Source organism: Hemibagrus wyckioides, linkage group LG29 (genome assembly GCF_019097595.1).
Source record: "Hemibagrus wyckioides isolate EC202008001 linkage group LG29, SWU_Hwy_1.0, whole genome shotgun sequence".
Classification (NCBI taxonomy): domain Eukaryota; kingdom Metazoa; phylum Chordata; class Actinopteri; order Siluriformes; family Bagridae; genus Hemibagrus; species Hemibagrus wyckioides.
Window position 1 is genome coordinate 9,797,290 of NC_080738.1, and position 12,169 is coordinate 9,809,458.

Below are 12,169 nucleotides of genomic sequence, written 5' to 3' on the forward strand. Positions count from 1 at the left end.
CCTTGTACACACTGAACCTCATGTAAACCTAATGGAACTACAAATGTGACAGCTTTTGACTTTGATCGAGCCTCAGGTGACTGTTTGTCCAAAACTTCCACTAGAATCCTATAAATAAAAATGTATGAAATGTACACTTACCACAACAGAACAGATGGCGGGAGAACACATCTGTTTAGGAGTCTGCTCAGTACTCCATGGCTGCTTGCTTTGAGTTGCGCTCCTGCCTTTGCTTGATAGTCTTGTTAGAGATCACTTGTGGTTGAGCATACCACATCAGTGAACACCTTCTTTGCACTCTCATTTCCCTTGCCTGGTGAGGTCTTCCTGTTCAGAGTCATATCTGGGTGATATTTCTGGGTAGACTGTGAACCACCAGTTGAAGTACAATTTTTAATTCATCCCAACTAAACAGTGAAACTTACCTTGTGTGCTAGAGTTGCTGTTGGTTGCTTTCAAGGACGCCATTGGATGACAGTCTCCTATGTTCTCCCACTAATTAGCAGGCCATCCAGGATACACCTATCCTCCTCACACACATTACAGCACTTGGTGAAAACACTAGCCACTGTCAGGGTTTTGCAGATATTGTACTTGCCAATCAAATCCAGGCAGGTAGCTCTCTAGCGATCAAGTTGAAAATGCTTGATTGCAGATGTAGAGGTAGTTCATTTGAGTGTTCTGGAACTAAAAGACTATCCGGTGAAGTGAGTTTAACAGTCTCTGGCTAGGCCACAGAAAGAGATGCATCCTTGTCTGACCGAGAGAAGTACAATGTCTAGGTCACTGGAGATGCAAGGTTCACTGGGACTGATAATTACCACATATGCCAACCCTCAGGCTAGAGGTCATCGTTGCCACAGGCATTGCCACATGATTCATTTGGACATCATGACCATCAGATTGATCAACCACCAGGGCAGCATAAAGTCACAAGGTATTCTCTGCTTTGGACAAAACCTCCTTAGGCGGGCCCACCCACAGTAAACCTCTGCAGTGCACCTCCTAGGACTGGACATGCTTTCGAGACAAAATCGCAGAGAAAAGTTGTATCTGTGAGGACTATGTTGACAAACATTTAAAGCTCTGGGATAATGATTGGAAGGTACCCCAGCAATGTCAAGCTGCCACTGTTGGGCCTTTGAACAAGGCCCTTAAACTTTTCTGTTCCAGGGGCACTGTATCATGGCTAACCATGCACCTTGACCCCAATTTTATAATGTTGGATATGTGAAGAAAAGAATTTCACTGTGCTGTAATGTATATGTGACTAATAAAGACTTTTTCATCTATATGCAGAATTGTCTCAAACCTGGGTTTGGCAAGGTGCAGGTATACCACTTGGCCCAAACCAAATCCTGCTCACTACTTTACATATTTCTGTTAGATGTTGCATGCTTTGATGATTCAGCTCACACTACACAGAATTCATACTCATAGAACAAAAGTTACATATGATACTAGCAACATGTTTTAATGAGTAATGATTCACTTTGCAGGCAACTGAGAAAACTGAATTCAGATCATTCAGATTCATCCAAATCATGATTTGTCAATAAAATACTTAAAAATCATTACACTAGGGATATAGTAGCATACCTATATTTTGACCCTCTTCAATAAATCTACCTTCACAATACCTTAAGTGCCCATCTCCTTCCTTAAATGGTACCTTGTAATTCATATTGGCATAATCCATAATAATGAACAGAATTTGTAAGATTGATTATTCATTTGCGGGGTTATGTAGTTCTCAAAGAGTGAGTCCAGTGGCAAGCCAATACTGAGCAAATATAAACACTGCTCTTCTACAATTACAGTGAGCATTTAAGTCTAATTAGAAGTTTTGCTAACCCTGACACTCTCCTTTTGTGTTCAGGGCTGGATGGAGGGACTTTGTCAATACAAAGGCTGTGCGATTTACCCAAACCAGTGCTTGAATGGAACTACATGCATCAGCATGAGTCAGCCAACTGCAACATGTGCACCTTTTTACAGATGCACATGTTCCCCTGGTTACACAGGTATATTATATTAATTCTCTTAAATTCCTTGGTAATGCTGTGTGGCTCATCCAACTCAATCTCAAATCAGCTGTTTCATTAATTGTGATTTCATTGCATTTGTTACTGATAAAGCATTAGTAAAACTCTTTGTTGGACAAGCATGAATATTACTCTTTCTGATTATATTGATTATCTGTAAATTTTCCAGGTAACATAGTTTGTAACATAGTGTGTAACTCTGTTCTTTACCCTTGACCAGCTAACTGTGTAAGATGATTGAAAGGTGAATATTCAGATGTTTCATCACACATACAGTAATTGGAAATGTATATGCTTAAATAAGGACAGTTCTTTTTTTAGCATATGATGTGGTTTAAATTATAATTTTATAGCAGTATTAAGGAGCTTAACAGTGTTTAGGTTTGATTTGATTGGTTGTACCCAGTGACTGACTAGAATGAAACAAATATTTTACTTTGGACATCACATTTTCCTTTAATAGAATGGACACTGACAAGACAATAGGTTTTGTCAGTATGATGATGTACCATACTGTTACATTTCATTGAATTACTAACTCCCTAGTCATGTTATCTTCTGCGAGTCCTGAATGGAAGCCGGAGGATCTGTTCTCCTCAAATGAGCCCAGTTGCCTAAAGCCATGCTTTCCCGCTACTCATCTTTGCACATTGCCTTTTCCTAAATTGATTTTTCTGTAATTCATTTCATCATGGCTGGAAAAATGAAGGGCATATGGAGGTTAGAGCCCAATTTGTAGGTAAATCTGAGAAAGCAAACAAATATTGCCAGTGGTTCTTAGCATCAGCAAATACAAACAAACAACATAGAATCTTCCATATTCTCATCAATAACTTTTGTTTTTGGACTGTTTTTTTCTAAAAGCCAATTTCATTTTTTCTATTCTGGAATCCGGTCAGAAATCAGATCTAATACAAAATTCCAGGCAAAATGCAAGTTCTGAGCTTCTACTTGATATTGTAGTCCATGTAGGTGATGCAGTGGGACTTTAATCAGCACTTGTAATTCCAGTAGAGCACAGAACTTATAAATACAGGAAATGTATAAATACAGGATGTATGTTTCCCCATTATTTCCCATTAGTTTGCTTTAGTGTATTCTTAACCTGACTGTATACCTCCAACAGAAAAGGTATTTTGAAGCAAACAAAAAGTGAATGCATCTCAAAACAATAACAAAAAAAGATGTTGTGTAGTGAGTTCATCCACCGTGTTGTGCATGAGCTGTTGAACAGAACTCCTAACCATCGCATCTTTTGTTAAGAGAGTTCCCCCTGTCTGCGATTCATCAGTGCATTACATGATTACTTGGATCACTGCATGAACACAGGTCTGGTCTCAGTAGCTGTCAGAACACATTTTGCAAAATAACCTAGACTACATCCAATGCATTTCTCTGATGCATTTGTGTCTCTATCATGTCACTGCTATTTTATGTGCTGGTTAGGAGGTTGCCAAAACCAGTCCAAAAATGAACTGATTGCTCCAGGGTATTCTCTTCCAAAAATATATTATTTAATAGATAATTTTAAATGATTTCATGCTATACATTTTAATGAGGCATTATTACAAAAACAGTTTCTGTTCTTCCTCACAGTTTTCTCATATTATTATGTATGCACAGTCATGGCTCGTGTGGTTAAGGCTCTGGGTTGTTGCTGTGGGCTCCTGAGCAAGGCCCTTAACCTTTTCTGCTCCAGGGGTGCTGTATCATAGCTGCCCCTGTGCTCTGGCCTCAACTTCTGAAGCTGCGATTGCAAAGAAAGTAATTCTGCTGTAATTTAATGCATGGCCATAATAAACAATATATTCTTGTCTATTATCATATTCTACAAACCAGTTTACTGATTTTTTTTTTTTTTTATGAAATATTATTTTATTTTTTGAGGCCTCCGGGTCAGCCAACCTTCTATCAGTAGCAGAAAGAATGTGCTATGCAGAGTTTGCCACATATGTAAAATAATACTTTAAATGTATCCAATATATTGAGTATATTGGTCAGAGAATGTTGGACATTGAGCTGCCAGGCAGGAGGCAAAGAGGAAGGCCAAAGAGGAGGTATATGGATGTAATAAATGAGGATATGAAGCTAGTGGGTGCAAGTGTTGAGGATGCAGAAGATAGGGATAGGTGGAGAGAGACGATTCGCTGTGGCGACCCCTGAAGGGAAAAGCCGAAAGATGAAGAAGAAGAAATGTATCGAATATATGCAGTACATATGTTTTATGCATTGTAAATTGTGAACATGTTCTGAAGTGATGTTTGATGTTTCTGCCTATGTGCATACATGTCAGTCTGTAGTAGCCTAAAAGTTTGATCTTTCATAAAGTTATTAAGACTCCTTATATAGACAAATCAACAGGATCAACCATTTTGAATGGGTGTTTCGGAATGGCAGGTAAGACGTGTAGGTAAGAAGGTGGTTTTAAGGTTTAATAAGTGCAGAGGCAATTGAAATGGAATTCGCTTGAATTAGAAAAAAACAACAACTCACTGATAATAGTGTGAAGTTGGGCATGTGTGGTGTGGTGCCTGCTTCAGAGACTCAGACACTGTTTAAGTCTGTGTCTATGTTTAGAGAAGATGTCTTAGGGTCTCGGAAATGATATGACATGCTCTGCTAATCTGATACTGTTTGTTGAGGTAGAGGGACAGTTTAGTGGTGCCCTGTTGACACAATGGTATTAACAGTGTTTTCATTTTGAAAGGTCTGAAATGGTTATAGAGTAAAAATACAGTAATTTAACATTTTTATATAGTAATGAGAAAAATAAGACAAATGAATCAATATGTTTTTGAAGGTTGTATGAGAAGATTTTAATATGTCAGATTGTCAGCCTATTGACTGATCACTTCAAAATGACTGAATGTTTCACTGTAAATGTTACTGATAACAAGAATGCATTCAACCAGTGAGTTCACTATAGAGTCAGCAACTGAGTCATATCATATCTGTCATATTTTGTCCATTCAGCCACAAGAGTATTATTGAAGTTCAGGCCTTGATGTTGGCAAAGGAGGCCTGGCACATAGTAAACATTTCAATTTATCCGAAAGGTGTTTAGTGGGGCTGAGGTCAGGGCTGTGTGCAGGCCACAAATAGGTGTGATGGCCAGATGTGTACATACACTATATTGCCAAAAGTATTCGCTCACCTGCCTTGACTTGCATATGAACTTAAGTGACATCCCATTCCTAATCCATAGGGTTCAATATGACGTCGGTCCACTCTTTGCAGCTATAACAGCTTCAACTCTTCTGGGAAGGCTGTCCACAAGGTTTAGGAGTGTGTTTATGGGAATTTTTGACCATTCTTCCAGAAGCGCATTTGTGAGGTCACACACTGATGTTGGACGAGAAGGTCTGGCTCTCAGTCTCCGCTCTAATTCATCCCAAAGGTGTTCTATCGGGTTGAGGTCAGGACTCTGTGCAGGCCAGTCAAGTTCATACAAACCAGACTCTGTCATCCATGTCTTTATGGACCTTGCTTTGTGCACTGGTACACAGTCATGTTGGAAGAGGAAGGGGCCAGCTCCAAACTGTTCCCACAAAGTTGGGAGCATGGAATTGTCCAAAATGTCTTGGTATGCTGAAGCATTCAGAGTTCCTTTCACTGGAACTAAGGGGCCAAGCCCAGCTCCTGAAAAACAACCCCACACCATAATCCCCCCTCCACCAAACTTTACACTTGGCACAATGCAGTCAGACAAGTACCGTTCTCCTGGCAACCGCCAAACCCAGACTCGTCCATCAGATTGCCAGATGGAGAAGTGCGATTCATCACTCCAGAGAACGCGTCTCCACTGCTCTAGAGTCCAGTGGCGGCGTGCTTTACACCACTGCATCCGATGCTTTGCATTGCACTTGGTGATGTATGGCTTGGATGCAGCTGCTCGGCCATGGAAACCCATTCCATGAAGCTCTCTGCGCACTGTTCTTGAGCTAATCTGAAGGCCACATGAAGTTTGGAGGTCTGTAGCGATTGACTCTGCAGAAAGTTGGCGACCTCTTCGCTCTATGCGCCTCAGCATCCGCTGACCCCGCTCCGTCAGTTTACGTGGCCTACCACTTCGTGGCTGAGTTGCTGTCGTTCCCAAACACTTCCACGTTCTTATAATACAGCTGACAGTTGACTGTGGAATATTTAGGAGCGAGGAAATTTCACGACTGGATTTTTGGAAAGGTGGCATCCTATCACAGTTCCACGCTGGAATTCACTGAGGTCCTGAGAGCGACCCATTCTTTCACAAATGTTTGTAAAAACAGTCTGCATGCCTAGGTGCTTCATTTTATACACCTGTGGCCATGGAAGTGATTGGAACACCTGATTCTGATTATTTGGATGGGTGAGCGAATACTTTTGGCAATATAGTGTACTTTTGGCCATATATTGCATCATGTCCTGGATGGGCAACTAAATGGACTAACTTTCAAGGTTGTCCTTTTATTTTGTTACTGGGAAGCTATAGATGAATTGCGAAAGAAAATGCAAAACAGAAACAGAAACCTCTTTTATTTAAACAAAAGAGAGTGAATGCAAATTAACATGAAGCCCAGAAGTGGGATGCTTACAGAAGTTGGCTCTTAATGCTGACTTGGAATCAGAATGCAGGCATTAGGTTTAGGAGGCATTGTTGGAAGGCTTTGGATCAGTTCATCAGGCTGCTTTAGCTGTAGAACTAGACCCATGAGACACTTATGATTATATTATGAAGTGGGTTCGATGAATTGAGCTGGCTAAGTATTCTAAGAAGAACTGCATTGCCTACACAAAAGGAAACATCATAACAACAGTTGCTTTATAGTTGTCCCACATATATAACTGGCAAAATGTATGACACTTCACAAAGGAAATACATTTCAGTCATGTAGTAATTGAAGGCGTGGACAAAGTCTGGGGAGGTGTAGAAGGTCAAGGCCCTTAAGCCCACTTAAAACCCAGTCAGTTTCCAAGGGCTATGCTCAGTGGATTTAAGTCCCCTTGGTGAAATGTGGTACCCAGGGGACATGGGATAGTTGCCTGCACTTTCATTGTTAGGAGGTGAGTTTTAGTAACTATGCAGGAGTTTTAAAGTATGCAGGCGCTTTTAGTAATTGCAGGCACTTTGGTTTTGATTAAAAAAAACATCAACTTTTCTGTGAAAATGCAAGATGAAGGAGTAGGACTACTTCATTTCAGTGGAGCATTCAGGTTCCCTTTCAGATTCGCAAAGGCTATATGATGAGACACATTTTAAGCAGGACATTATAGTGTAGAATTGAAAAATATATTGAGATTGTGACAGCACAACAAACCATAATGCAAAAGGATCCATCACATGCTATCAGTTCGATTAATTCCTTTAAGCCTATTTATAAAAAGTGGCAGGAAGGAGCTTTATGGGGATTATTGTGCCTGTGATACTCTGAAATATGGGTAAGCTTATGTCACTCCAGTGCTTAGAAGAACCACTTCTGGCACCACATAAAAAATACTCAATTAGATCTGAACTAGGACCTCTGGATTGGGTATGAATATGCCGAAGAGACATATTCTGCAGTTCTGTGTCACAGCAAAGACAGTATGTATAAATCAGAAGGGTAATATTCTACTAACATTCTAGCAACTATGAAGGGACAACTGATTCTGTGAGCTCCAGATACATCTTGAATAAGCATCTAGAAATAAAAATGGCAGGGAATATATCATTAAACCCAGCTACAGTGTTGTTGAAGCCAATCATGGAGGTGCATCACAGTGCAAACTTCAATTTCTTTGGTATATTTTAGGTCACATTTCTAACATTTGGGTCACATTCTGAACATTTCTAACCACTGTGAATTCCTGATAAGAATTGTGGGTAGATGGAGCCATGTATTATCTTAATAGCAAGAAGTATATTAGGTAGGTCATGGTGACTACAGGATCATTAAAAAAAGGAGCGTTTCCTAGGCACCATTCTGTACAGGTATATGTAATGAAATTAACAGCATTAGCTGACCCTGGAATGGTCAAACTGATTATGACAAGTGGGGGAGAGAAACCAGAGGCAGCATTATTAACTGTGATTACAGTACTCTATTTAGTACATCAAGTGCCTCTTGAGTATACTCTACTTGCAAATGAAATAGCTGCAGATTAGGAAAAGATGATTAGGAAGGGAAAATGGGCTGGATTTAGAGAATCCAACTGTCTAGGTGATTGTACATTCTGGAGGCAGATGAGAGCGGATGAATTTGTATCATGGAACATTTCATACTGTACCAGACAAATGGCAAAGAGAGTTCAAGTTAGCGCGATGTGGTAGTAGCTTCAAATGATGAGAGATAAAGCTTGATACTTTCTTCCTTTTTCCTGATTTGTATGAAAACTAATGTAAGAAAGTCAGTCAAGGAAAGAATGCCATATGGCTTAAGACCTAAAGCGCCAGATTTTAGAAGGCAGTGGAATGGATGATAATTAAACAGAAATTTTATGTCCCATCATCTACAAAGTACAATAGAGCTGTTATACTTTAGTCTATGCTTGAGATGGTAACAGACAGTCTATAAAGAAAACACACCGGGCCACTATCTAGCAAGTTACAGCAGATATGAACACTATTTTCACAGCCACCATCAAATTACATAAGACAGGCTCAGGCCGAAATAACAACAAAAAAAAATCATCCATGCTTACTGAACCACCACCACAAGCTAACTTCACTTTAACACTAACAAAAAAAGGCACAGACAAAAGACAAACTGCTTCCTTAACTCAATAACGAGCCAATACACATGGAAAAACACTAAAGGCCAATCCCTACCACAGTGACTTGGGCTATACAGCACACAAGAAGAGGAGGTTTCTACAGACAGTAAACAATATCTACAAATACATGAATATGTACAGCACAGTGGAAATATATACACATCCAGCAAACCATATTAAATGGGTCAAGCTAAAGTCAATGGCAAGCTTTGTGTCACATTCAAAGAGCACAGCGCAGTACAGCATTCTACTCTGCAGCATCCAACTGCAATTGGAAACGTGAACCTCGGGTAAAAGGATTCACTAAATAGCAATAAACCCACAATTGGCATCTAGATATGGAGTCAGATGTTATTATAGCCCTTTTTGTGGAAAATGATTAAATTAAAACCCTGTATAAGTGACAAGCTCATAAGTCCCCAGGGTGATAAGCATAACAGCATGTATGAATCAGACACTGAAGACTAGTTTGACTATTCATGAAACAGGGATGGAGTAGGCATATATTGCTACCAGACATTTTCTTGATTCGATCAAGATAGAGACTAAGTAAACATTCTTTGAATATATGACAGGAAGCACAATGTTGTTGCCCATGGAAGTACCCACCCTAATAGAAGTGTTAGGGGTTGGAGGATTCTATATTGTTAAATGTGAAACTCATACTCTCTTGAAGTATTTGGAAAGCAAAACAACTAACGTGTTAGGAGCTCAAAATAGGCGGGATAACCAAAACCCTAGCATTCCAGAGATAGGCAGTTATGTAATGGTAAACAAGTCCTCATAGAGGTCTGCAGCTTAGGTAGGGCACATTCAGTGGTGGAAAGGAGACACCGGTGGACAGTGAGCCCTGGGTACTCCTCTGGGTACTCCTCTCTTTTGTCCTTCCTATGACCAATATTGGTAGGTGTAATATGTTCACTGCATACTGAGAACACCCCATGAGACCTGTTATTTTGGAAATGCTCTGACCCAGCCCTCTAGCCATCACAATTTGGCCCTTGTCAGAGTCATTCAGATCCTTATGCTTGGCCATTTTTCCTGCTTCCAACCCATCAACTTCATGTCCCCTTGCTGACTAATATATCCCACTCCTTGACAGGTGCCACTGTAATATATGGCTATATACAGTATAATCAATGTTATTCACCTGTCAGTGGTTTTAATGTTATGGCTGTGACAATGTGTGTGTGGGTGTGTGTGTAGTAGTAGTAGTATTAGCAGTAGTAGTAGAATACATTATGAATCTGAATGTGAGAATCAGGGGTATAAGATTAGGGCAGCAATAAACCTTTAATTCATATTCCATGCTCCATTCTCACTGTGAAACAGACTCATATTTCTGTCATGGTGGACAGGACTGAATTATAAATAAGCTTCTTAGAATGTGACACTTACAATGAAATAGATTTGCCCCCCCCCCCCCCCCCCCAGAAAACTTTGCCTTGTAAGTATTCTCATGCATTTCCTCCTCATAGCTGACTTTTATCTTTCTCAGCAGATGACATTTTTTGAGCATCTTCTTTGCTGTTTTGCAGCCTCTTGCCTTTTATTCTGTGCAAGCTTCAAATTTCTAATGCTGCTGTGATGACACTATCTCACATTCATCACTTCCTGGCATCTTGAAAGTCTCTCTGCAGACCATCTGAAGAATCTGTTTTTAATTTCTCTCTTGCCTGCTCTGCTTTTCTGAACTCTGCTTTTGCTCTCACTGAATATATCATGTTATTTCCTGTATGTTTAAGTCTATAGCTCAATGCTTAATTTTAAGTGGAATGCTTATGAAATCTTCACTGACCTATGTTGTTACATCAACTTGGCTGTTTAATTCAGACTGCAGCTATTTATAGGGTTAACATCAGGATACTCAGATGGTCATTGCGACACATTGATTTTGTGTCCCACAACGATTCCTGTGTTGATTTGGATTTATGTTTGGATTTATGTCTCTGCATCTCTAGCTGCAAAACAGTCTGAAAACATCAATAATCCACCAACATATTTTACAGGGGGTTTGGGGGATGTTCCTTGTATGTAACCTCCTTTTTTCACCAAGCATGTTAATGCTGAATTGGGTAGAATCTGTCCTCATGAAACCATTAAACAAAACATCACCTTGTCTTTGACTTGTTAATCAATTTTCTTCATATTTCTGGCATAATTGGTTTCAGAAGTCTATGTCTGTATGTAGCACAATTCCCCAGACTGCAATGAAATAAATACTGGTACTATGATTAGACAAAATAGGATTCATTCAGGCTAGGGGAATTTTAAAGCAAAGATGAGCAGAATGTCCAGTGAATTTGTTGACGTGGGCTTAGGATGAAAAGCCTAGCATAAATGTGTAGGTTTGAAATGAATGTTGTCTTGGCTTTCTTGTGTTAGAAGCTTGGACTGTAGAGAGGAACCAATTTCTATTTGGTGAAGAGTTTCTCTATGTGTGTGCAGGCTGTTGTAATGTTGAAAGGCTCAGAGAGCAAATGTTGTCACCAGGAAATCAATCCTAATGCATTTGGAATCCTATTTGTTATCTCTCATTGAAGGTGGTTGATGAACTGGGACCTGTTCTTTGTGAGTTGGTTGGATTGGATTGTTGATATTTTGACAGTTTTCCTAAATTTGTTCGTTCTTCAAAGTGGTTTTCGGACTTGTTATTCAAGACACCAAATCCATAAACTTACCCTGCTCAGGCAGACTTGTTAAACATAATGAATAAACGAAATCATTCATATAAGATCTTATATTCTATATGCATGATTTAATTTAAAAATAAAAATTGATTATTAAAGCAAGGTCATATCATTGCTATTTTTAAATAAAAATTTTAGTTTTAGTACTTTTATTTTAAAATAACTTCATTTAATAATTTTATTTTATAACTTTTATTTTTATTACATTGTTTAAAGAAAATGTTGGTAATGCTGAAGTCTCAAGTATATCTAAGGATAGACACTTTTAAATAAAATTTGGTCATGGGGATATGAGATACAGCACAATTGTAGAAGAACTAAAATTTGTTGGATTGTTTTGTCTCTGCTGTATCGCTTATTTCTTCTGTATACTTCACTAGGGTGAAAGGAGTGCCCAGGACTTTTAAATTTAGAGTCTATAACATATTTATGTTATAAAATATAAATATTTTTTTTAAATCATTTTTGATTTGTGTCTTTCAAAGGAGGAGCTTCATCTACCTTCGCCTTTCTTTAATCCCTTCGTCTCCTACTCGCATTTCTCATTTCCACTTATCGGCTTTCTTCACTTATCATTATGAACCAATTTGCTTCCTGCTACTTACTCTCTGCTATTGCCATCTTTGGTACAGTTATGGTGGCTATAAACACACACACACACACACACACACAAAAAAAGAACATATTGAAATTATTTTTGAAATA

The 12,169-nt window shown here is 39.1% G+C and overlaps 1 protein-coding gene across 1 annotated transcript in view; it reads left to right on the forward strand.

Annotated features, from left to right (window-relative positions):
* Positions 1-12,169, forward strand: part of eys (eyes shut homolog) — a 255,068-nt gene that overhangs the window by 23,672 nt on the left and 219,227 nt on the right. Inside the window, 1 exon segment of the mRNA XM_058384541.1 lies at positions 1,863-2,024. Within this exon segment, the coding sequence (XP_058240524.1) occupies positions 1,863-2,024 (162 nt within the window).